Consider the following 24,953-nt stretch of genomic DNA (forward strand, 5'->3'; position numbering starts at 1 on the left):
AACAACACTCTGGTTTAATGCCAAGATATATTCAAGGATAAAGAGAAATCAGTAGATGAGATGCAAGATAGTGCTCATTATTAAACAACCTTTTGGGTTTCTATTCCTAGAAGATTCATGTTTGGTCATATTGATGTTATCTTCATGATCTGGACCAGACCTCCTCAGCCATCCCACTCAGTGTGCTTTCCCCCCCACAGACTGCCTCAAGCTCAACGATGGACGCTTGCTCAGACACCCTTAACTGGATGCAAATTAGAGGCTCATTCAGAGACCATAGTGTTGAGATTCTTCACTACTTCTGTGAACTAGCTAGAAGCTATTGTTTTGGACATGAGGCCAAGTTCTTAGCTTTCCTGGAAAGTCTTAAAAAGACTTGTCTGGTAGGGACAATAAATATCAAGGTGGAGGGAAACGGGTTGCTGTATTTTTGTGCACCTTGAGCTGAAAGATGGTCTTGGAGATATGTTCACTGGAAGCACCAAACACTAATCTTTTCAAAAGACATGGATGCTCCCCTCTATGGAAATTAACATCAGCTAACCAGTCATCAGTAAGCTAACAGATTGGTCTGTGACTGATTGTACTGTTACAGGCAGAAATTTCAATAGCAAGATGAAATCATTCTTCAAACCCTGCTCTCAATAAGTTAAAGTCCTTGTTTCTACAATGTATAAGCATCAATCCTCAAGCATCCCATGCTAACCAATCACAAGGTCGATGGACTCAATGATTCACAAGAGGGCCTTTTTCTTTTTCCATTTTTCAATTACAGAATTTTTATTTGTTTATTTGTAATAAAACCTGGAAATAATAATACCCGAGCACAGCACAAACAAAACCTATAAAGAAGGGATAAATTGCCTTCTCTTAAATAAAGAAAATCCCTTCCTCTTGTAAATGAAAAATTAAAAGATGACAAAGTAATAAAAAACATTTTTTTTAAAAAAAAAAAGGTCCAATGCAAAATGAGGCACTTCACTCGCTCCTAGCTGCTACACCAGATCACTTCTTCACCCAAGTTCTCCACCTTAGACATCCTATGTTAACCCTTTTATAGACATACATCAACTTTTCTAGAAACCAGACTTTTTGTTGGAAGATTTGACAAATTATGTTCAGATCTGAATGGCTATAATTTGTTTGTAAAAATTGGATATAAATGCTAACAACCACCTACTTGATCAACATATGTCATCTCCGGTTCTTGCATTCAAATCTCCTATAAATACTCTTTTAGAGTTTCATTTATTCATGTTCATAACCCCTTGAGAAGAAAACTTCATCCGAAGGCTCTCAAATGCATTTTCACGGTATTGTCACACACAAAAGGGATATCAATGCTACCATCCTCCCATCAAAAGGAAATACATCACCATGGATGTTACCTTTATTGAAAACAAACCTTATTTCTCTGAAACCTATCTTCAGAGGGAAGAGTAACAAGATCGTGGAAGATAGACGGTGGGATTCTGGTCAGGTTTTAGAGCAGGATTTTGATTCTGGTTAGGTTGTAGAGCATGATTCTGGTCCCTTTTTACATCACATTTTACCAAGTGCTACATCTTATCATTTGTCTAATCTTTATGATCATTCTCCTTCTAATCCTACTCCAGTCCTAAAAAAATCAACTTGAAGGTCTGTCCATTGAAACTGAACAGAGTCCAAGTTCCAAGTCTTGATCAGAGCTCAAATTCCTCAAAACCTACATTGCAAATTCAGTCACTTGAGACCGAGCACAAGAGACCTGAAGCACCAAATTTCAATGTGTATTCTAGGAGAAAAAGATCCACAATACCTGCACATACTCCAATCTTTGAAACTATTACAGGTAATAGAAATGTTAATCCTAGTCTTGATACTAATAGTGATTTGGATTTAGTCCTAGAAATCTACTGTAATTAGGTTCCTTGATTTAGTCCTAAATTAGCTATAGCCTAGTGAACCTTGTATCCATATACATTGTACTCATCCTTTTTGAGAATCAAGAGCAAGAAATTATTATGTCCTTCACTTTTCTAATTCCTACGCACCTTAAAACTACTAATACCACAACTAAATTCATTTTCCAAGTATGACTACGAAAATGTATTTTAAAATATGACCATTAAAATACCTGACCACATTGACTCTAGACTCATCTAATATCCTATTAACTCTAATAGATAAACTTCACTGTACTCTAAGGTCATTGTCTGAAGTACTTTACCAGACCTATAAAATGGCATTGATCTACTCTAGATCTTCCCTTGAAGTACAGCATGCCACAACTGCTGCCTTTGAAATCCCTTTTGAACCACCAAGTATAGTCTCTCTCCTTCTCATAAATCTTAAAACAATTATTCACTGCATCAGATATGGCTGGTCCTTGTACCAGCTTCAGCAATAATTGTGACATTTAACAACTACATTATAAAGATTTTTTTTAAAATGAACATAGATTGCCCTAGCATTAAGTAGTGGAACAGAATAAATGAATTCTAAGTATGTTGAAGTGGGTCCAGCAATTGACACTAATATTTTAGCAGTGATGGAAGGATTAAAGCTTGCTAAAGTTGAGGGTTCATCCAACCTTCTACTAGAACGGGATTCTGCAACAGTCCTATATAGGGAAAATAAGGAGCAAAGCTCAAGGAGGTTTGATGCATGGCTAAGTCAAATTTTGTACATTACTCTTAAGTTGTCAAATTTAATACATTACTCTTGAGTTAGGATGTTCATTCTGCTGCAGTCCTGGGGCAGCTAATCAAGCAGTGGATATGTTAACAAAATGAGGAGCTAAAAAATAGATTCTTTTGTATGAGATTTTCTAAAGTTTTTGAGTTCATATCTGTAACCATTTTTTAATGTGCACCTCAAACAATATCTAGAGTAGATAGTGTTTTCTGTTTTTAACCATAGCTATGTAGTCATGCTCGGGGGAAGGATTTCTCATCCTGCTTTGTACTTGCTAAATCCATGATATAAAATGTTTGTTTTCAATCAAAATAATAATAATAATGGAATTTCAAGAGACTACACAGTGAAGGCAAATTCAATCAATCCAAAAATAAAGGATTGTTCAATGAAAAGAGAACATAGAGGCATCTTCAACATGCCCATATGCCCAGAAGAAGATAATGAATAAAAACTACACCCTTGCATTAAAAATGGAAGCAAAATAATAAAATTCTAAAAAGGACTACAAAACCAAATACTAATTCAATAAATCCAAATATAAAAGGATTAATAAAAATAGAAGGTGGAGACATACTTCAACATGCCTATATAGCTCTGGAGGAGGTAACTTTATCGCATCAAGCATTTTTGGTTTCCCATATTTCTTAGCCAAAGCCTCCACTTCATTGCAAATTGCCCGTACTGCATCCTGATTTTTCAACAGCCAAAATTTTATGCACCTATGTAGATTTGTTTACTGTTGCAGAATACTCATAAACATAAAAGCAACAATTTTAACTTAGCTTTTGCCAACCCAAGTACACAGTCACAGGATATTCCTAATACAGCAAAGTAAAATTTATCTAAGATTTTTTTTTTCCATTCAAAACCATATTTGTTGAAAGGCCATATGGATGATTTCTTTTGCATCCAAATCACCATAGAACTTAAATTCTTGCTCCCAGCACTGACAGAAAAATCAGTAGTGATGACAACAGAAAATGTAAAAAAAAAAGTTAGATGGAGAGACATGGAAGGAATAAAAGGTATAAATTCTTTTCCATGATCTTTAGCCCATACAAAGACTCTCATATACATACAAAATTCCTAGCACCGAAATTAGGAACCTTCCTAACTCTTTAATCTCAAATTCTTTGGTCAAGCATTGCCTCAAAGTCTATCTTTCCTTTTCATCATTTCTCGTGATGATGATGCCATTTGCATATGCCAAAAGAGTTGTAACTCCCCCTGAATCTAAATGTTTGATCAACAACGTCTAATCTCCCTAACTTTGTCCGTATCCTATGTTTTTCATCACTTTAGCAAGCCTTCTAAACCACGCCCTTGGAGACTATTTCAGCTCGTATAGAGCTTTCTTCAATTTACACATCTTTTTAGTGGCTAAGTTACTGCCAAATCCAGGAGGGACTTCCATATAAATTTCTCCTTCCAGATCTTCATTCAAAAATGCATTTTTAACATCGAACTGTTGTAAATCCCGGTTACAATTTGCTACCAATAATAACAAAATTTTGACTGTGTTCATCTTATTAACAAAGGAAAATGTCCATAGATAATCCATGTCATATGTCTGAGTGTACCATTTAGCCACCAATCTCACCTTGTACCTCTCTAATGTCCCATCCGCTCTATACTTAACAATATAGATCCCACTAGCCTCTTTCCTACAAGCAAACCTACCAACTCCCAAGTTTTATTTTTCTCCAGGACCACTATTACTACATTCATGGCTTGTCTCCAATTTTCATTAAATAAAGCCTCAAATAAAGTGGTAGGAATATAAATATTGTTCAAACCTATAAGACAACTCTTATGGGATGGAGACAACTTTTCGAATGACACAACATGGGAGAGTGGATACAAAGGACATTTAGTGCATTCCCTCGCTCCCTTCCTAATGGCAATAGGAAGATTTTGATCTATAGGTTTGTCAAACTAAAGTTGTGACTCAGTTTGTAAGGAAGGATGAGAGACTATTACCTCATTTCCAAAAGTCGGTTAAGATTCTTGTACTTGTACAAGTCTAAGGGCCACTACAGCTTTCTTCCTTGAGTACACTTTGCCAATCATTTGATTCTCAGGAGTAGGCTTAATGGACAATGACTCAAGTTCAGAGAAAGAGTTACAGATACTAAATCAAACGCTAGACCAGAGACTTTAAGAGGGTTAATGAGAAAGGAATCAATGAAATAGGAATTTTGATCCTTGTCTTCCTCAACGAAATTCACTCCCTGAAAATAAGGAATGGGAAAATAAGACTCACTTTCATTGAAAGTAATATCCACTAAGACAAAAAAAAAATTTGGATGGTGGATGATAACACTTATAATATCCCTTTTGAGTTGAAGAATATTCCACAAAAATATATTTGACTATTTTGGATCCAATTTTCCCTCATTTGGATTGTGAACATACACAAAGGACACACACCTAAATATCTTAGGAATGAGATGGTTTATGGTTCTCATATTAGGATAAAACGATGAGAGTATTTTCATGGGACTTTTGAAACCTAAGACTTTGAAAGATAATTGGTTTATGAGATGTGTGGTTGTTAGGATGGCTTCCTCCCAATACGATTTAGGCGCATGTTTTTGAAACAAAAAATCTCATGTTATATCTTAGGTGACCATTTTTCTACTCAACAACTCCATTTTGTTATAAGTTGTTGGTAGATGATGACTCAAATTATTTTCTCATGTTGAAAGTATGGAGTTAGGACTTGATTGAAATAATCTATGGCACTGTTAGACCGAAACCACTTGATAGTGACACAAAACTGGTTTTTTATCATGTTATGAAAAATTGGAAAAACAAAACTCACATCAGATTTGTGTTTAAGTAAGAAAATCCCAAGAGACCATAGTACAATCATCGATGAAAAGACACAAATCAATTTGCCCCAGATATATATTAGGGATACGAGAAGAGCCCCAAATATCACTATAAATTAGATGAAAGGCTCTAAACTTCTTTTATTATTGGTGGGGAAGGTTGAACGCTTATTTTTGGCAAGTTCACATACATCACAATGGAAGCTCTCAACATTTAATTTCCTAAATAGAAAAGGAAACAATATCTTAAGAGTTCTAAATAATGGATGTCCAAATCTATAATAATCAAGCCAGATTTTTTCTTTATTGAAAAGGTGGTGCTCAGAAAGAAAAGATACGGATGACTTGCTTGGTGTCTCAACATAACATAGCTCGATTCGTTCCTTAGAAAGTCCAATCATCTTCCCCAAGACCTAATCCTAAAATACACAATGAGTAGGGTAAAAGGTCATATTGCAATCCAAATCTTGTGTAAGTTCTTGTATAGAGACAAAATTAGTAAACAACTTTAGAACATGAAGCACATTTCTAAGTGTGAGCGTAGGACTAATTTGAACATCTCCTACACCTATGACAGTGGTTAATGAACCATTTTTTGTGGCTATTTTCCTACTGCTTTGGCAAAGGCTACAGTCATTAAATTAGTGTGATAAATGAGTCATGTGATTTGTGGCACTTGAATCTATAACCCAAGACTTGGCAAAGGTTCCATCCAGGACTTTTAATCCAATGGAAATAGGAAACTTACTTGAAAGTGCAATAAGCAGGTACCTAAAGGTTTCTCAAGAGTTCCCAATAAAGCTCTTAGTTTTTCTATTTCCTCCTAATTGAATCCGCCTTGTTCCTAGGATTTCTCTTCAACTATCTAAGCAAAAGACAAGTTTGCTTTCCCATATTATCCCTCTGCTACCCTCCATTGTAACCTCACTCTTTGCTGGATATGGTTACCTCACCATGAAGTTTCCAACATTTTTCCCGTGCATGTCTAGCCTTCTAACAATAAGTGCACCATAAGTTATCCCTATTATCATGGTTTGAAGCCCTTGACTGATCAATCCTTCTGTCATCAATAGTGTTAGTCTTCTAATCACTACCCTTGTTAACAACCATAGCCAAGCCCTCCATATTTTGAAGTTCAAGCATAACACTTCTCTTGCTTTCTTCTACTTGGATAATAGATATAGTTTCATTCAAAGTTAGAAGCTCTTTGCTAAGTATTTGAACTCTAACTTGGTCAAACTCAGCATTGAGACCAAAAAAGAAATCATCAACTCGATCCTTTTTTATATAATTCTTCAAGATTGTTGCATCCTCAAGACATTTTCTCTCAATGCATTAATAATGATCACGTTCTTCTCATAGACTTTTCAACATATTGGCATGCTCCATGACTGTCTTATTTCCTTGTTTCACTGCTCCAGTCTTAACTTTGATTTCATACACTTGGGTTGCATCTAATGCCTTCGAGTATGTCTGGTGAACAGCATCCCAGATGTTTTTAGCAATTGTTAGGAATCTATATGTGTCACTAATTTCAGGCATCATTAAGTTCCACAACTATTCCATAATCATTGAGTCTTGCTCATCCCAAGAATCAAACCGAGGGTCTCCTCTCCTTTGGTCTAGTTCCCAGGAGGTGACTTAATTTCCTTTTTCCCTTCAAAAAGGTACAAACAAGTTGTGACCATTTTAAATAATTCTTTCCCTTAAGCCCATGTGAGGCTTGAATATTCTGCAATTATACCGTGTTATGGCTGGTAATCACTCCTTTAGATTGAGCGCTGATAGCAGCAGTTTCTGCTATTTTATATTTATTTTTTTTTCTCTCTCTTTCTCCTTTTTTTTTTTTTGGATAACCATACGACTTAAATAGTCAAGCTTAAATACAACTTAAATAACCAAACTCAAAAAAGGAGAGGCTCGTAGTGGAACCCTAAATGAAAATCAGAGGTGGCAGTGTGAGGTTGAGACAAGGGCGCGACAAGAAGGCTAAGAGGATGATAGTGCGAGATCGAGCCAAGGTTGATAGCGAGGCAGAGAGCACAATCTCTATCCCGCAATTTGTAATGTGACAATGACGATGGTTGTTAAGGTCTCTAGCTGCTTTCGTGGTGAGTTCGAGGTCGGGTTTTTGTTGCGTCAATGTAGGGTTGTGTTTGCAATAATAGCGTGATTCCAACAAAAGGAAAACTCTTAAGGTCAACAATGAAGGTCAACTCCAATCTTCAAACTTAGCAATGAAGGCCAAAAAATTCTTCTCTTCCCAAATTCATGAGCTTAGGGCTCTGATACCATGTAGAAGAAGAGAGATGGAAGGAATAAAAGGTATAAATTCTTTTCCTTGATCTTTAGTTTGTAAACTCTGTATAGAGACTCTTATATATGTACAAAATTCCTAGCACCAAAATTAAGAACTTTCCTAATTTAATTACGTCAAATCCCTTTAATTACAGAATTGCCTAATTTTCTCCCTAATTACAAAATCACAACTTTCCTAATTTCATTCTTCCACAGTACTATTTGATAACAATGAATAGCAAGATAGTATTCATTTCCTCCAACACTTCCTCATGAAAAAGCGAGCAAATTATCACACTATTAACTGAATAATTATTAGCCATGATCACAGCACCTATTTGATGCATATCTCACTGCTGTATTTAAAAAATTGAGAATTCATTTGAACCAAAATATATAGATATCATCTTGAAATAACATCTCTGGCATGTCAATCCACTCACATGCAATGTCAAGAAGTCTAGGAAACGTGTACAGTACCTCCAATTATCCAATATTTTTTCCACAGACCACAACTATCAAGAAATACTGGATATCTTCCTCTTGCGATTTTTGTGATAGATGTACTTTAGGCAACTCTTCTTCTTGAAGAGACCCAAGAGGTCATCACTTTTGTCTATGCATAAAGTCTTTTTAAATAATATATTAAGAATTTAATAACAATTACACCCTCAACTAACAAATTTAATATACTCTCAACACAATAGGTACATGCGCATTCACTTTGACCTTTTATTGCACTTAGCCTGCTTAAGTACAACATGACAAGAGTATAGTGTCATTAACTAGTCATATAGAAGTAAATATGCAAAGAAACTATAAAACATCGAACATGGCTGTGATAAGAAGAGTAATAAATATCCAAATACTCAAGAGGACTGGTATAGTATTAAGGAATATACACAAAATATAAAGTTTAAAAAACAATACAAATGTTTCAAGCAGCAGATAATCATCATTCTACATAGTCACAGACTAACAGACAAGATAAAAGGTACGGTAGCAGAAGTTCCCTAATGGAAAAAGATCAAAATTTACACGAATGTGACCGAAAAATAATCAACATACTTCAAAATAAATGAACAACCTGCCCAACTTCTACAGCTTGCAATAACTTTTCTTCCGGGAGAAAATTACAATAACCCTGCAAGCACAGTGTGTTAAAAACAAAGTAGCTTCCAACAGTACAAATAAAGAATTAAGTAGTGTTTGTTAAAGTCCCATTCACTAAGAGCCACTAGTATGGTTTGGGGCTGGGTGTAACTACATTAATGAAATTATACATGCATTTCAGCTTTTTCTGTGTTATATCATATAATGTCACAAAGTATCTCATAGTTTTTTGTATAGCAAGCATGGAAAATATATTTAGAAACTCCAAAATGTACATAACAGCAAAAAGTATCTAATATCTCGTGTAAACAAGCATGCAAACTATATTAAGAATTCCAAAAAAAAAAAAGTATAACTACAGATCAGAGGAAGGATGCAAGTTACACCCAAAATCAGAAAGGGAAAACAACAAAAGATATGTGCAAATATATGTTTCTCGCCTTACACAGACTACATGTTTGATAAAATCTTTCAGCTTCCTTTCTGGGAATTGAACCCTTTCAAAAGATTGCTTCATCTGCACAATCCATATGGTCCATTCCGAACAAAGGAGCTGTCTTCCATATTTTCCTCATGTTTCCTCTAGTGAACTTGCCTTGTCAGCTTGAGAACACCTCCTTCATTGTTCCCAAGGGAACCCATGTAACCAAAAAGCAAAAATATCATCAACCAGAGATCCTTGGCTATTAGGTAGTAGATGAATAGATGAATGATAGGCGTCACATCTCTCTCCGATAGAACAATTTATGAGAAGTCTTCTCTTTCTCATTAACTAATCAATGATGGGGAGGCTTTCCATATTCCTGTAAATAACAAGAAGGTTGCTTTTAGGGAAGTTGGATCTTCTCATATCCCTTTAACTGTGAAGCAGATCTCTTCCACATTTGGCAAAGCCTTGAAAAGCGATCTGACTGCATTCCCCTGCTTGTCTACCTCCAATTCTAGAGAATCTTGCCTGTCTTGTCATGGACTTGGTTTTCCTAAGCAAATCCGTGCAGCACTTAGGCAACCTCAACTCACTTGGGGATGCTAAGTCAGTCTTGCCCAGAAGCAAGCTAGCTATGCTAAACAAACCAAGTAAAGGAAGTTTCAAAGCAAACCAAGGAAAGGAAGACTTAGAAATTTTGGAATGGAAGCTTTGTATTACACTAGATCTTTACAACTTACAAGTGCTTAATTGACTCAAAACTTGGTGTCTTGACCAGATGAGACCATCAACTATTTATAAGCACCCAAAAAATCATCTAGAACCTATGAGGTTTTTGGAAATTTCCATAACCATCCAACAATTATTTTTTGATAAGTCATAACCTTCCAACAATTTCTAACTTAAAATATGTATTTACAATATACAAGGAATACTTTAGAATTCTCTACACCCTTCTAGAGACCTCGGGAGTTCCTTAGGGACCGATTCACTCTGCGTAGAATGTTTCCTGAGAGAGGCCGCCTTCTCTCAGGCCAGCAGTCTTCCTGGGCTCTGCTTGCTCGTCTATGCTCCGACGGGAAAGGGTACTGGCACTAAAGAGATTACCCTAAAGGAGACGACTTATATTAAGATTGCCCGGAAACTGGAACTTCACTCAACTCCAGAGAAACCTAGAGAACTCTTGATTCCTCTAGAAGCTTCCAGAATATTTCAACCATCTAAAGGAAACTCCTGTCTAAAGGGAAAACACATGCAGAAATTAAGCAGCTAGCCTTAAAAGTTGCACATGGTCTTCTAAAGGAGCAGAAAATTCAAAATCAATGTCATGAACATCAACTATATGGCCCACAAAGAAACAGGAGCAATTTTAGAAAGACAAAACTCCAAATTCCATCATGGTTACACATTTAAACTAGAAAAGGCAAGAGGAACTATGTTGTTCCAACAGTCTGCTGTTGCATCTGCTTCACATCCCACATACCATTACAATTATGAAACAGTATGACAAAGGAAAGTTAAAACTGGTATTACTCTCAAAAAACCACTAGAAGATAGAACAAAAACTTCAAAGGATGAGATACACATAATCATTTAAGTATTTAACCAAGCAACTATTATATTCTTTGTGTGACAAAATGAGTGTGAACATGCAGGTACATGCTTATACATACATCCACAGATAGAGAGATAGATCGACAATTGGTAAACAAAGGATGAAGAGTTGACCTCTATCATCAATATTGCACTATCTGTCCCTGCGACCAACAAATCCAACTCTGAGTCCTCCATCTCCTTGGTTGTTGGGTTAATGATAAACTTATTCCCGACCATACCAACTCGAACTCCTGCAACTGCTTTTGATATTGGCAATTCTGAAAGAGCTCTGTGGTATTTATAATTATGAATGAGAACAGATATCTCAAATAGTATAACCATGAGCCCTAATTGCTTCACAGAACTATGATGGAAGAAATTGTCAGACTTACACTGCTATTCCAGCTGCCGTAACTGCTAAAGAATCAGGGGAGTGCAGTCCATCATAGCTCAAAACCTGTAAAAATAAGGTGAAGGCAGAAATTTTTAGCAAGATGAGATAAAAACCAGTAACAGAATGACACATCGCTTATTAAGAAACAAAAAAAGACTTGGAGCAAGCATTTTAAAGAAAAAGAATGCAAATATTTATGAACAGGTTCATTTAACAGCACCAGAGCACACAATGTGGAAAATGATAGTACAAATTCATAGTCAGTAAGAAAAAGTTGATTAAGTCCATGGTCACAGAGGATTGGACAGTGTTAGAGAACCAAGATCATATTTTTCACTCTGATTAAAAGAAAATGTATGTTTGAGGAGTCCTTAAGCTTTTTATTTATCCCCATAAAATGCCAAGTGGCTAGTCCTTGAGGATCAATGATTTGAATATGTCCGAGGAAGAAATAGGCTGTATCTCAAATGGATAAGAAAAAACACGTCTCATATGGTTTCTCTGTAACTTTTTAGCAAGAATATTTGCCTATGAAATAGGATTTTTTATTTTTTTTGGCAGTTTCTAAAACAATGGGATCATAGTTACAAGCACAACTGTTCCCATTATCGCCCTTGTTACCAAGAAAGCAAACATTACAACTAATTCAGATTTAAGCAAATTAGTTCGGTGACCAAGCTCTGTAAGATCTCTCCAAGCTTCAAACAATTTCAGCTGGAACTACATGAACTCTTTAATCTTCACAAAGAGCTTTTGATAAGGGAATACAGGTCTCCGATGCATTGTTAATCATTCATGAGCTGGTGGATGAAAAACTAAACTCAAGAGATAAGTTAGTGCTGCTTAAAATTGATTTTGAAAAAGCATATGATATGACCATGTTAATTGGGGTTCTCTGGATCATGATTTGCCCAGAAAAGGGTTTAGATCCAAATGGAGGTTATGGATTCAGGTTGCTTGTTTTTAGTTAGTTTTGGGCTGATAGTAAATGGTTGAGAGAAATGTTGGTCCAAGGTGTCTCAAGGGCTCAGGTAAGAGGATATACTTTCTCCCTTTCTATGTACAAATGTGGCAGATGTATTGAGTAGAAAAATGCCAAGAGAAGAACAGAGAGGTACCTCCAAGGGATTCTTGGTAGGACAAAGCTGCATCCAAGTGTCTTATTTCTAGTTTGTAAATAACAACATTTTTTTCTCTAGAACCAAGAGAGGAAAACAGTAACCTTGAACTCATTCTTTTAGTTTTCAGTGGAGTGTCAAACCTTAATGCACACCTAGAGGGTGTCAAACCTTAATGCACACCTAGATAGAAAGCACCCTTGTTTGGTATTAATGTGAATATTGATCATCTTCATAGGGTAGCCTCTCTTTCAGGCTACAGGAGTTCAAGTTGACTCTCTCTCATCTGGGACACCCTTTGGAACTGAATCCGGTATTTTTCAATTTATTAGATCCATTTTGGAAAGGATTTCAAGAAGATCATTTTCTCCAAAGAACATTTAGGAAAACAGATGGAAGAAAGTCTAGCTTCCCTTAGATGTAAGAATCACATTGGTACGGTCTCATTAGCTCATAATCCCACATACTTTTTATCCACTTTTCAAATCTTGACCAAGGTCCCTTCTAGGATTGAGAGAATCTAGGAAACCTTTCCAAGGTTGACCATCCAAGATGGCATAAGCCTCAACTGGGTGATGCTTAAGCCTTGATTACCTTATGTTGAGGCTATAGCCTGAAGACTAATTTACATAATCTCACCATGAGGTGAGCCTCAAGCCATAAGCCTAAATAGCCTTTTAAAACACCGGGGACATCAATGCTTTATGGCATAGGGTTATCTTAAGCATTTATAGGTCACACTCTAATGGTTTGAATGTCAACATTATAGTTAGATGTGACACAAATGACCTTAGAAAGTTATTTCTCAAGTTTTTCTTTTTCTTTTTCTTTTTTTGATGAGAAACAACAATGTAATATATTAAATAAGGATTGAAAGGTATAAACAAAGTATGAGAAATCCTCCCAAAACAAAGAACTTAACAAATGGGACCTCCAAAATACTAAATAAACCTATGCATCATATGGAAAGACACAAAACAACCTCTCCTTGCTAGCCCACACCATTGAACCTACACATCAACATTCAATCAAGTTGAATCAAATTAAGGGAAATGCCCTTAAAATTTGTGGTGCAAGAGACCCAAAAGGAAACAAGGAAATAAATTGTATTCCAAAGAACCTTTTAAGTCCTCGTCGTATCCCCAAAAATTCTGGCATTTCTTTCCCGCCACACAACGCAAATCAAAGTCAAACAAGCATTTCTCCACAATACCAATCCTCTACTGGAGCTTCTCAATCCTTATATGCAATGGTCATCATGTCACAAATACTCTTAGAAGGAACCCAATCCAACTTAGTCAATCCAAATAATTTGTGTCACAACCCCACAATCAAAGAGCAATGTAAAAGAAGATAATCTACCGATTCTTCATGCTCCATACACAACATACAAACATCAAGACTAAGGGCTTTGTAGGATCTCTTCAGTTGTAGCATGTCATTGGTGTTTACCTTCTTGTGTGCCACTAACCAAGCAAAGGACTTGATCCTAAGAGGGACTTGAGATTTCCAAGCAAAATTAGTAGGGACGAAAGGAACTGGTCAAAAAGACTGGACAAGGCTACAAAGAAAGACTTTACTGTAAATAAACCTGAAGAAGATAAAGACCATGCTCTCGCATCTAGAACAGATGGAGATAAATGCAAGCGAGTAAGAAAGGACATTAATCTTTCTAGATCCTCTATCTCAAACTCAGAGAGGTTATAACGGAAGTTAAAATTCCAAGAGAAAGGATAAGAAGACCCACGAAATGATGAGATGGGAAGGTTTTTAATTATGACAATTTTGAATAGACTTAGGAACAGAGAACCCAAAGGTTGATCCCCCCACCACATTAGTCCTTCTTTTGTCTTGTTTTCTCCTGTTATTTTTATATTTTTAAGTAATAAGTAAGATTTGACTATGTTCTTAGGGAATCATCTGAAGGAGGTTGGGACAGAACCTGCTCAAACATGCTCAATTCAGTGTCAGCTAATGTTGGCAGCAACACCACACAATAGAAGTTAGTATTTGAAAACCTTCCACATGCCAAACAATCGTCTGCCCACCACAAATGTTTCCAACAAATTCTTGAGCAATTACCCAACTAAAACAATTAAAACAAGCAAAGACATGAGATCCATAGGAAATAGCTTCCCCTGGAAACTGGTGAGGACCACCTGCTTATTGGAAATCTTTTATCCCTTTGAACTACCAAAACATCGGAGACCAAAAACAATTTATAGAAGTAACAAGAGAAAGATGAGTAATGTAAAACTTCAAGAGGAGTACATGAGGACCGTACCCAAGATAGTATCTGAGTTTCATGGTAGAAGCCCTTAAGCATAGTTGGGCGCAAAGGCCTGTCAATCAATCTACAAATGAGAACCTATACACAACAAAGAATCTAATTTCAGAAACATAAAGAAAAAGATTGAGTTGTCAAAATGAATAAAGCACAACATATATTTATTAACAGAACTAGATGACTTCTTTGCTAAATTAACCAAGTCAGACAGCTGCTTTAGGTGTAAAATAAAATTAAAAAGATATTTTGTGAACTTATCCTAGCTGATAAGTTTATCAGATAAAACAGGATAAGAAAATAATAGACATTAAAAAAATAATTAGCATCACATGAATCTCAATAGAAGAACAACTAAATTAAGAAGACCAACCCAACATCTGCAGAGCAGAAATCTGTGAAAGAGAGTGTGTCAAAAATGGATTGTAGGTAGTAAAAGATTATAACCATATTTGTAACTGCACATAAGCCCATTTATCCAAAAGAAAAAAATCATATTAAATTAATGCCCAGTTATTCAAAATATTGTATATCTATACAAATAATTACACAAGGACAAGCAGCTTCTGTCTGTGTTTTAAACTTCAACTTACTTTCTTCAGCTCTCGTCTTCAATTTCATAAAGTTCTTTCTTAGAAAGTCACATGGATTAGGGCAATGCTAGTACCTTTAGTTTAGGTCCCTGATTTATGTATTGTTACAATTTTATCTTTTGTGTTTTTATTATGGTGCTGCAATGTTGAAGCATCTGTATGTTAGGGCTGTGGTGAAAATAAAGAACAGCTCATCCTCTTCTTATTGTTTTGCTGAGGTGGTTACACTTATCGTATGGGTTTTTCATAGTTTAGAGTGGATCAGTTCATCCTTCATGTGGTAGTTACCAAGCTTTTCATTTTACTTTTTCTTTTTCTTTTCTTAATTAGAAACAAGATAAATCATTACATTGAACTTGGTAAGTACAAAGAATACAATGAAGGATGAGAAATATTCAGAAGATCTAGAAAAGAGAAGTGATCAAAAAGGAAAAAGTACTTGTATACCTGGAAAAGAAAGCAAAACAAACTGCATATCTGATAAAGAAAACCAAAAAAGTCCCCCACAGAGTACTACATGTTCAGCCCTTTGCTTGGCTATCCACTTCTTAGTTAGCAACATGTGAACTTCGAGAATAAGAACATTTCAAGTTGCTCAGAACATCAATAAGTTGTGGGATCCACCCATTATACTTTGATGGGCCTCTTTCACCCCTAGGCACCAATGAAAGGACAATACCAGAGTCATCCTTAACCCATAAATCTGAAAATCTCAAATCATCACGGGATCCAGAGATACATGGAGGAATATTCTAAACCTTGTTTAGATTCCTTAAAAAAAAAAAATTCTATTTGTCATGAGATTGCTTCAACAGGTTAATAAAAAAAAATTTTGATCAGAAACAAAATATATGTTATACTAAAAGGTACAAGGATGAGAGGTCCTTCCCGCAAAATACAGAGTCTGATCAAAGTAAGAAGACACCCCTCTATACAAAACTATATACAAAGTAACCCCCAACTATCTCAAACTTTTGAATCACAAACTGCAAGTCAGTTGAGTTGTATAACACTAAATGGAACTCCTCTAAAAGCAATAGTACAAGAGGCTCACAGAGAAGTGAAGTAAATCCCACAACATCCCTTTTGATCTCCCCTTATCCTCAAAAATCTGAGTGTTTCTCTCTTGCCACACAATCCACAATAAAGTGATGCAAGCAATTTGCCAAAGAGTCTTGCCTCTAATTGAATTCCCCAAACCTCTAAAAGTAATAATCATCATGTTTCCAATACTCCCTAGTGGAACATAATCGAACCTTACTAGACAGAAGAGCTTGTGTTGTCCAATATTTAATGGGCAATGTAGAAAAAGGTGGTCGATCGATTCTTTATTTCCTTTGCATAAAATGCACCACTGAGGACAAAGGGATTTGTAGAGTCTTCTCAACTACAACATGTCATTACTGTTTACCTTCCTATGTGCTACTAACCAAGTAAGGGCCTTAACCTTTGAAAGGGCTTTTAATTCAACAAAAACTTAGTCGAAAGAAACAAGATAGGATCTCAGAAATTGGACAAGGCCAAAAAAAAAAAAATTACAATAAACAAGTCTGAGGAGGATAAAGACCAAGCTTTTGAATCTAAAGCAGACAGAGACAAATGCACTGAACTAAGGGAAGACATAAGTCTCTGAAAGAGTTCAATTTCTATATCAGTGAGATTACGACGAAAGTTAACATTCCATGAGAGTGGACAGGAATTGCCAAGGATAATTGAGACAGTAAGGTTTTTCACATAAATAACTCTATAAAGACCCGAGATTGTAAGTACAAAGGTTGGTCACCGATGCCAAAGACCACTCCTTTTCCTAAGGAACCTTCAAAGTCGCTTCCCTAAAAGAGCATGATTTCTCAAGGAAGTCTTCCCAATCCCCAAAACTCTCAACTCCTTTGGCCTACAAATAACATCTTAACTGCTAAAATGATCTTTCTTTCCTTTCCTCGCCCCTAACCAAAGGACATCCTTTTGCTATTTCTCAATCTTTAAGGCTATTAATAATGGGATCTTGAAGAGGGAGAAGAAATAGCTAGGGATGTGAGACAGACTTGATTGAATTAAGATAATACTCCCCCTCTCCCAGTGACAAAAAGGCATCTTTCCACTCATCCAATCTCCTCGAGATTCTCTCAACCATCGGATCCCAAAAACCTATCGTCTTTGAATTCCCTCCTAAGGGAAGACCCAGATAAGAGAAAGGTCACTATGACACTCTACAATCAAGGATCGAAGCCAAACTAGATAACAACTCCTGGCTTGTATTAACAACGGATAGGGTGTTTTTTTCTAAATTGATTTTCAATTTTCATACTTGCCTAAAAACCAATAGGATTAACTTAAGGTTTTGTAGATGTCCCGGAGAGACTTTAGAGAAGAAAATGGTGTCATTTGCAAACTGTAGTAAAGACACTCTAGTCCTATCCCTTCCCACAATGAAGCCCTCAATTAACCCACTTTTTTCCTATCTGATCATCATCCTACTTTAAACATCTGCTACTAAGGTAAAAAGAAAAGAAGAAAGGGGATCTCCTTGTCTCAAACCTCTAGTGGCCTTAACCCAACCTTTAGCATTTCAGTTAACAAAGATTGCAAAACTTGTTGAAGACGAGCATCCCCTCATCCATGATCTCCATTTTGGGCTGAAACCCTTCCTTTCTAGCACATGGTCCAAAAAGCCTCAATCTACATGATCATAGATCACCTCAAAATCAATTTTAAAGACCACCCCTTCCTCTCTCAACCTCCTTTTCTCATCCACCACTTCATTGACTATCAACACAACATCCAAAATTTGTCTTCCTTCAACAAAGGCTCCTTGAGAACTAAAGATTATTTCATGGAGGATTCTGCATAATCACCCTGATAAGACCTTAGCTACTATCTTATATAAACTTGTAACCGGGCTAATAGGTTAGAAGTCTGATATCTTAAAGGTTTGACTCTTCTTGGGCACCAAGGCAATGAAAGTGGTATTAGTACTTTGATTTATTATCCCATTACTGTGGAACTCTGGAAACACCCTCATAAGGTCCTCTTTGATCACATCCCAACACTCTTGATACATTGCAATAATAAACCCATCAGGGTGCATGGGGTTTTTTCCTTATTCAATTGGAAAACTGTAAGGAGTACCTCCTCTTCAAAAAAGGGTCAATCTAGCCAATCAGCACTCTCTCCAGAAACAAGGAACCAATCTAAACTTTCAACCCTCCAAGAAACACCTGCGGATTTGGAGAAGAGCTTCCCAAAAAATTTACCATCTCCTCTGAAATAATTTCAATGTTGCTTAGAGTCACGCCCTCCTCAGAAACCAATGACTTTATGAATTTCCTGTTTCGCCTTCCATTGGCCACTCTGTGAAAGAACTTAGAATTACAATCCCCTTCTTTTATCCACTTAACCCTTGATTTTTGCCTCCACTGGACCTTTTCCTTTAACAACAATTCCTTTAACTTCCTTCTTCTTAAAGTCCTCTCAGATGACAGATCATGATTCAGATTCTCTTCTTGTTCGCTTAGATCAATTCTACCTATGTCCCAAAGAATCAAATTTTTCCTCTCTCTTAAATCTCCAAAGGCTGCTCTATTCTAATCTTTCAACTTTGATTTAACAAACTTTAGTTTCCTCATGAACCTATGACCTTCCCAACCATCAACTTCACACTCTTGCCACCAAGCACTAAAATTGTCCTTAAACTCAAGATGGAGCAGCCACATATTCTCAAACCTAAAAAGAGTCGTGCCCCACTTAAAAGGATTAGTCTCCAAACAAATTAGACTATGATCTGAGGTCCATCTAGGAAGCGCCTCTTGGAGACTTTGAGAGAAGAAATGGTCTCACTCAATTGACAACAACAATCCGTCCAACCCCTTGCAAATAAGAGCATCTTGCATGTTTGACCAAGTAAAAGCCGCATTTCTGAGAGGGGGATCAATCAACTCAGTCTCTCTTATAAACTCATCAAAACACCCCATGTTCAAGGTTAACCTAGAAGCACCTAATTTCTCGAAGATCCTCCTTATTTCATTAAAGTCCCCTACTACACACCACTTTGGGAATGTTAGACCAAATAGGTCTTGTAGCTCCATCTAAAAATCCCTTCTCCAAATAGGCTTGTTCAGAGCATGAACTAAAGTTAACCAAAAGGAACCATCTTCATCAAAATTCAACTCCACAATTAACGAAAAAGACCCTAACACCTTCTTTGTACACTTGAACTTATTTGAATCCCATAGGATCACAATGCCCCCCGATGCCCCACAAGCTAGAAGATCAACCCATTCTTTGTTTCTTCCTTTCCAAACACTACCCACAAACCTCCTATCCCAAGTTTCTCTCTTTGTTTCACAAAGCATCACAATATCTAGTTCTTGAGAACTCACAAAACCTTTGACAATCCTCCTTTTTCTTCTTAAAACCCAACCCTCTTGTATTCTAACTTATGATCTTCATGTAAATAGAAAAGAGCCCGAAAAAAACCTCAACAAACCTAAGCCTCCCCCTAGGTTCCGCAAAAAGTCTTTCTCTTCCTTCTGAAATAGACATTGTCTGCAAGTTAAACACTCCTACTCTCCATTGCCAAACCTTTCTCACTTTCTTTGACAATTCTAATCCTCAAACTCTCCAACACCGAATGTACCTTGACCATTTTCCTAGGCATTAGGCCCTCAACATGAAAACCTTCCAACGAGAGAGGTTCTAGATCTTGGGACAAACCTCCACCTGAGACACAACACTCCTCTAAGCTACTAAGTGGTGTCTTATGGAATAAACAATCTTTTAGTTTTTGGTTAAAGACTACTCTAAGGGAATCCACACCTTCCGAAATGGGAATGCCAACAATAAGGCTAGACTCTGCACCAAGAAATTTCATTTGGGGAACAGCCTAAGTAGCTAGGCTTGACTCCAATGAGTCCAACGAGAGAGGCCGATATCGAACAAAGTGAACAGTAGAAACAGAAGAGATGGGAAGGGAGTTTGGAGCAAAACCCCTGACCAAAGGTTGGCCCTTCACAAAGGTTTTTGAGCTAAGAAGACACCTGATTTGACAAACTGCAATGCGAAAGCTCTACGCCTCCCCCTGTCTCCACGATGATTACTTGGGAAATTTCTTAGAGAGAAAACTTATCACCCTAATTGAAGACCAAAGTGCCTCAACCCTTTACTAGACTTGCTTCAGTCGAAACAACCATATCCATTTTGCCCTTCAACACAGAAGACGACGCCTTAAGGTGCGGAAGCCAGCATTTTGTTCAGCGCCTCGTGACAATTAGGGATGCTCTTCTCTTAGACACAATTGAAAGGATATCCATTGAAGAAGAATTTGAGCCCTAACATTTTGGAGACAAAGGCTCTGATGGTCCACCCTTGGAAGACCCAATTGTACCCCTTTCTGTCTCATGGGCTTGTTTGACAACTGCATTAGCAAGAGACCCAAGACCAACTTCTCCACATAGGCTCGCTCCATTCTGGGCCCTAACCGAAGACTAGACCTTTTAATTTATAGCTAATGGCTTAGTGGGCCTAGATGGGCTTCCCACCATTAGGCCCCTCTGATTCCCTCTTAGACCTTTCGTTCTTTTTAAAACACCAGACATATTTGAATTTGAAATTTGAGAAGGGGAGAGAGAAAGAGGCTTACAGTTGTAGGCCTCATTCACTCTTGTGATGCCCCGTGTCCCCACTACTTGTTTAAGCCTAGGAGAAATGCCTCCTCCTACTAAGTCAAACTCACCCATAGTTTTAAAAGGCTCAAGGCGCACCAAGGCGCAAAGTAGTCCTAGAGCCTGAGGCGCAAGGCGCACCTAAGGCGCGGGCTTTAGTGAAGTGAGGTGCATCATTCACAACTATGAACTCACCTCTACTACGAGTTGACTCAAAGTCCTCAAATGGCGGTTTTCTTCATCTTCTCTGATGACTGTAACTATAACCATGAAAGTCCAAGCTCCATCTTCCACCTTCGTCCGCGCAGGCAACACGACATTTAGGTGCATTCCACCCACAACTTTACCTTCAACAAATCTACAAGCCTAAAAAAAGCCCGCACCACCTCCATTACCTTTCCCCAATTCTTCATAATGTAGCACAACTTATTCTCATTCCACAAATGAAAATGAAGACCCCTTAATTCTATCTAACCCCTTCTGCATCATCTCCATCAAAACTCCCCCTTTTTTTTTATAGGTCTCAATCAATACTTGCCTTCTTTCTTTCTTTTCCTCCAAGGTCCAAATTTTTTAGTTATTATAAAGTTTTCAAATGCTAAAGTTTAAACTTGTCACTTAAAAATCTCAATTTTGCTACACCGCATCTCTTACATAAAGAGAGCTTAAGAGTTTATTCCTCTCACCACAACTCCTCTAAAAATGGATCATCTATCTCCCACAATAAGCCAAATATAACAAGTAAGATCACAAGTTCATGATAACTCTAAGTTATAGCTTATCAGAGACTTCAATGCAAAGCTCTAGTCATGATGTTGGCTTTCCATTTATTATTTTTTACAAACTGTCAATACTCTTAATCACCCAATGTCATAATTAGTTGTTCTCTTAAGGGAACCATCACAACAATTTTCAAATGAAACCATTCCTTATAGAAATTCCTCATAAGCCCCAATTTCGCAAATTTAGGCCAAAACACATCCTTAAGTCTAACCAACTGGTCTTCCCAACCTTTTCAAACACTAAACAACAAAAAGTGCTAGTAAATTTTCATGATTGGCAATGTCAACCCAATAGATTCTATAGCTAGATAGGTAACAAATTTGTCTATCTATTAAAAACTTCATTCCACTTCCAAGATAATATCAATATTTCCAATATCCCTAAATATTAAATCTTTCTTTCTCTAAGATCTAAAGATTCTTGTCCCACCTTTAGACTTTGATCTCATCCTATTACCCAAAATCTCTTTTTCAAAAGTTGGATGTTGTTGTCACATATTTCCAAAACATAACAAGAAAGAGTCTTTCTTTGATTCCAAAGGTTCAAAAAACCTCCCCCTCATATCTTATGTTGGTGTTTGCTTTGGCACCAAGAAAATGTCAAATTTGAATGTTATTGTCAAAATTGAAAACATACAAAGATCCTAAAGTATCAATGTGGGAAGCAAAATGAGTGTGATTAATCGCAAAACTCTAGAAGGTAAATTCAGAATTCTTTACACTCACAATGCAAGGCATGCACAAAAAGTATATACACATACCTCTCATTGAAAGTTTCATTAAACTTTTTACATTCATGCTTCTAAACAAATTATGGTAGCCAATCATAAAAATAATCTAATTCTGCTACTTTCATTCTTAGAGCATAATTCTTTTTGGAGACTTATGAAAGCAAACCCTTCTAGGCTTTCCAACACATGGTGATTATCAGAAAAATAAATTCATTAGAATGAAGTGGAAAAAACAATCCCATGAAAACATCTCAGATTTATTTCCACAGTTTTGCAATATAACTTCTGCTGTCAAGTAAGATTAAGGGTGTTCTCATACTCAAATGGTTGTGAATCGTACCTCATGATCTTTTGTCCTCCCTTCTCGTTTGAAAAATCCCCCACTGGATCAATGGCAAACAAAAGCATGAACCAAAAGCTTTTGATGGTAATTAAAAAAATAAATTATAAAAGAAGGGAAAAAAATGGAAGGCATACCTAGTCCGACCTGCTGCCGAGAAGCGTTCTTGATAATTTACGGAAAGAGGGAAAAAATCAGAAGGCTCGCTAGGAACATCAGCCAAGCAAACAGATGTATAGACAATCTAAAAGAAGAAAAATAAATTTGTTATTTCTATATAAGCATAAATGCCCAAGGTCATTTACAATATATCCTACTCACAATTTTTTTTTATCGGAAACAAAATATGCATTGATATAGATAAACAATACATGTGAAGGATGAGAAATCCTCTCCAAATTTACACAACACACACGCACACACTTTCATCAAAATATAGATGACTGAACCCCCTTCAATACAAGGAAGACCTACACATCAAAGTAGTACCATATGAGGATATACAAAAACAATTCATCACTTTATAAAGGTTAACACATCTCCTTCAAAAAGAAACCGAATCAATGCTCCTGTCCTTGTTATCCAAATCCTTTTGATCTGCATACTGCATATCAATCGAGCCAAACAACATTGAGAGGAGTGCCCTTAAAGGTTATGGTACAAGGGACCTAGAAAGATGAAGAGAAATGAATTAGATTCCATAGTGTCTCTAAAGTCCTTGTACTCAAAAATTCTTGCATTAAACCAAACCCCCTCCATGAATGTTTTTATATATAAATTTTCTCTAGATCTTGGATTTATGGAGCCCTAACCTGACCTCCAACAAAGTAACACAATTTAGATATAAGGTTAGGTTGGTTTCCCAATAGCTTGTACAACCTATAGGATTGAAAGTGGAGTCCATGAAATAAAGAATTCTATCTGAATGTTAAAAGGGGCAATGATGAGGAGGTAACCAAGGCTCTAATTAGATCCCAAAGGATTGATCTTGTTTGTTTGCAAGAAACAAATGTTTAACAAATGAATTCTCAGTTTGTGAGAAGTTTGGGGGTGAGCAAATTTCTAAAATGAGGAATTGTGGAAGTCGGAGTTTTAGCTAGAGTATTCTAGTTTTCTTAGTCAACAAGGTGCTTGACTTGATTGGCATGGATGTGGGTACTTTCTTTATTTCTTGTCATTTCAAAATTTGTGAAGAAGGCTTCATTTGATTGTTCTTAAAGGTGTACAATCTAGTTCAAAGCAAGGGGACAAAGAGAAGTTTTGTGCAAAGTTAAGAGCTATAAGAGGGCTTCGAAATGACCATTGGTGCTTATGAGGTATTGTAATTATGTTAAGTTCCTTTGGGAAAGAAGAAATTGCTCAAGAATGTCTTTAGAAATGAGGCACTTATAGAAAATCATTGAAAAGATGAACTTGTGGGATCTCCCACCAGCTAGTGGGCCCTTTACTTGGTGTGGAGGTTAGTCAAACCAATCTTCTTCAAGATTGGACCATTTTTGGGTTCAGAGGAATGAGAGGATCATTTTTCGTGCCTAATCCAAAGTATTCCACCAAAACCAACTTCTAACCATTCCCTTATTATGTTACATGGCGGTAAGTTGAGGAATGGCAAGTCTCTTTTCATATTTGGGAATATGTGGCTTTAAGCTGAAAGTTCAAAGACCTAGTGAGGACCTGCTAGATGGGTTATAACTTTAGAGGCTACCACAATCAAATTCTCGCAGCAAGGTCAAAGGCCCTCAAGTAGAACCTCAAAAAAAAAGAACAAAGAGGTTTTTGGAAATTTCAACGCCTAAAAGGTGAGACCTAAAAGCAAATCAACTTTTAGGACTCCAAAGAAAGGGAAGTTGCTCTCTCCATCAATGAGTTAGAAGCTAGAAGGTCAACAATGAACGAATTTAGCAAGTGGGCTACGTTAGAAGAAACTATGTGGAGACAAAAATCGAGGGAATTGTGGTTAAGGGATAGGGATAAAAATACCACTTTCTTCCATGAAATGGCCAATGCATGTAGACAAAGAAATTTCTTAGTCAAATCCAGAGTAAAAGGTGTTTAGCTTTCTAAAAAGGGTAACATAAAGAAGGGGATGAATAGAGCTTTTCAA

The 24,953-nt window shown here is 36.7% G+C and overlaps 1 protein-coding gene across 3 annotated transcripts in view; it reads right to left on the bottom strand.

Annotated features, from left to right (window-relative positions):
* Positions 1 to 24,953, bottom strand: part of LOC100265692 (probable polyribonucleotide nucleotidyltransferase 1, chloroplastic) — a 100,791-nt gene that overhangs the window by 49,815 nt on the left and 26,023 nt on the right. For all 3 annotated transcript variants that reach the window (XR_009466327.1, XR_009466326.1, XM_059738873.1), the window contains exons 3-9: positions 22,987 to 23,093; positions 22,850 to 22,892; positions 14,744 to 14,827; positions 11,340 to 11,404; positions 11,080 to 11,236; positions 8,899 to 8,955; positions 3,254 to 3,367 (exon numbers count right to left, since the gene is read on the bottom strand). Coding sequence is in view for 1 of the 3 variants with exons in the window: in XM_059738873.1 (XP_059594856.1) it covers positions 3,254 to 3,367; positions 8,899 to 8,955; positions 11,080 to 11,236; positions 11,340 to 11,404; positions 14,744 to 14,827; positions 22,850 to 22,892; positions 22,987 to 23,093 (627 nt within the window). In the remaining 2 variants the exon portion in view is untranslated. The remainder of the gene's footprint in view (positions 1 to 3,253; positions 3,368 to 8,898; positions 8,956 to 11,079; positions 11,237 to 11,339; positions 11,405 to 14,743; positions 14,828 to 22,849; positions 22,893 to 22,986; positions 23,094 to 24,953) is intronic.

This window comes from Vitis vinifera, chromosome 8 (assembly GCF_030704535.1).
Source record: "Vitis vinifera cultivar Pinot Noir 40024 chromosome 8, ASM3070453v1".
Classification (NCBI taxonomy): Eukaryota; Viridiplantae; Streptophyta; class Magnoliopsida; order Vitales; family Vitaceae; genus Vitis; species Vitis vinifera.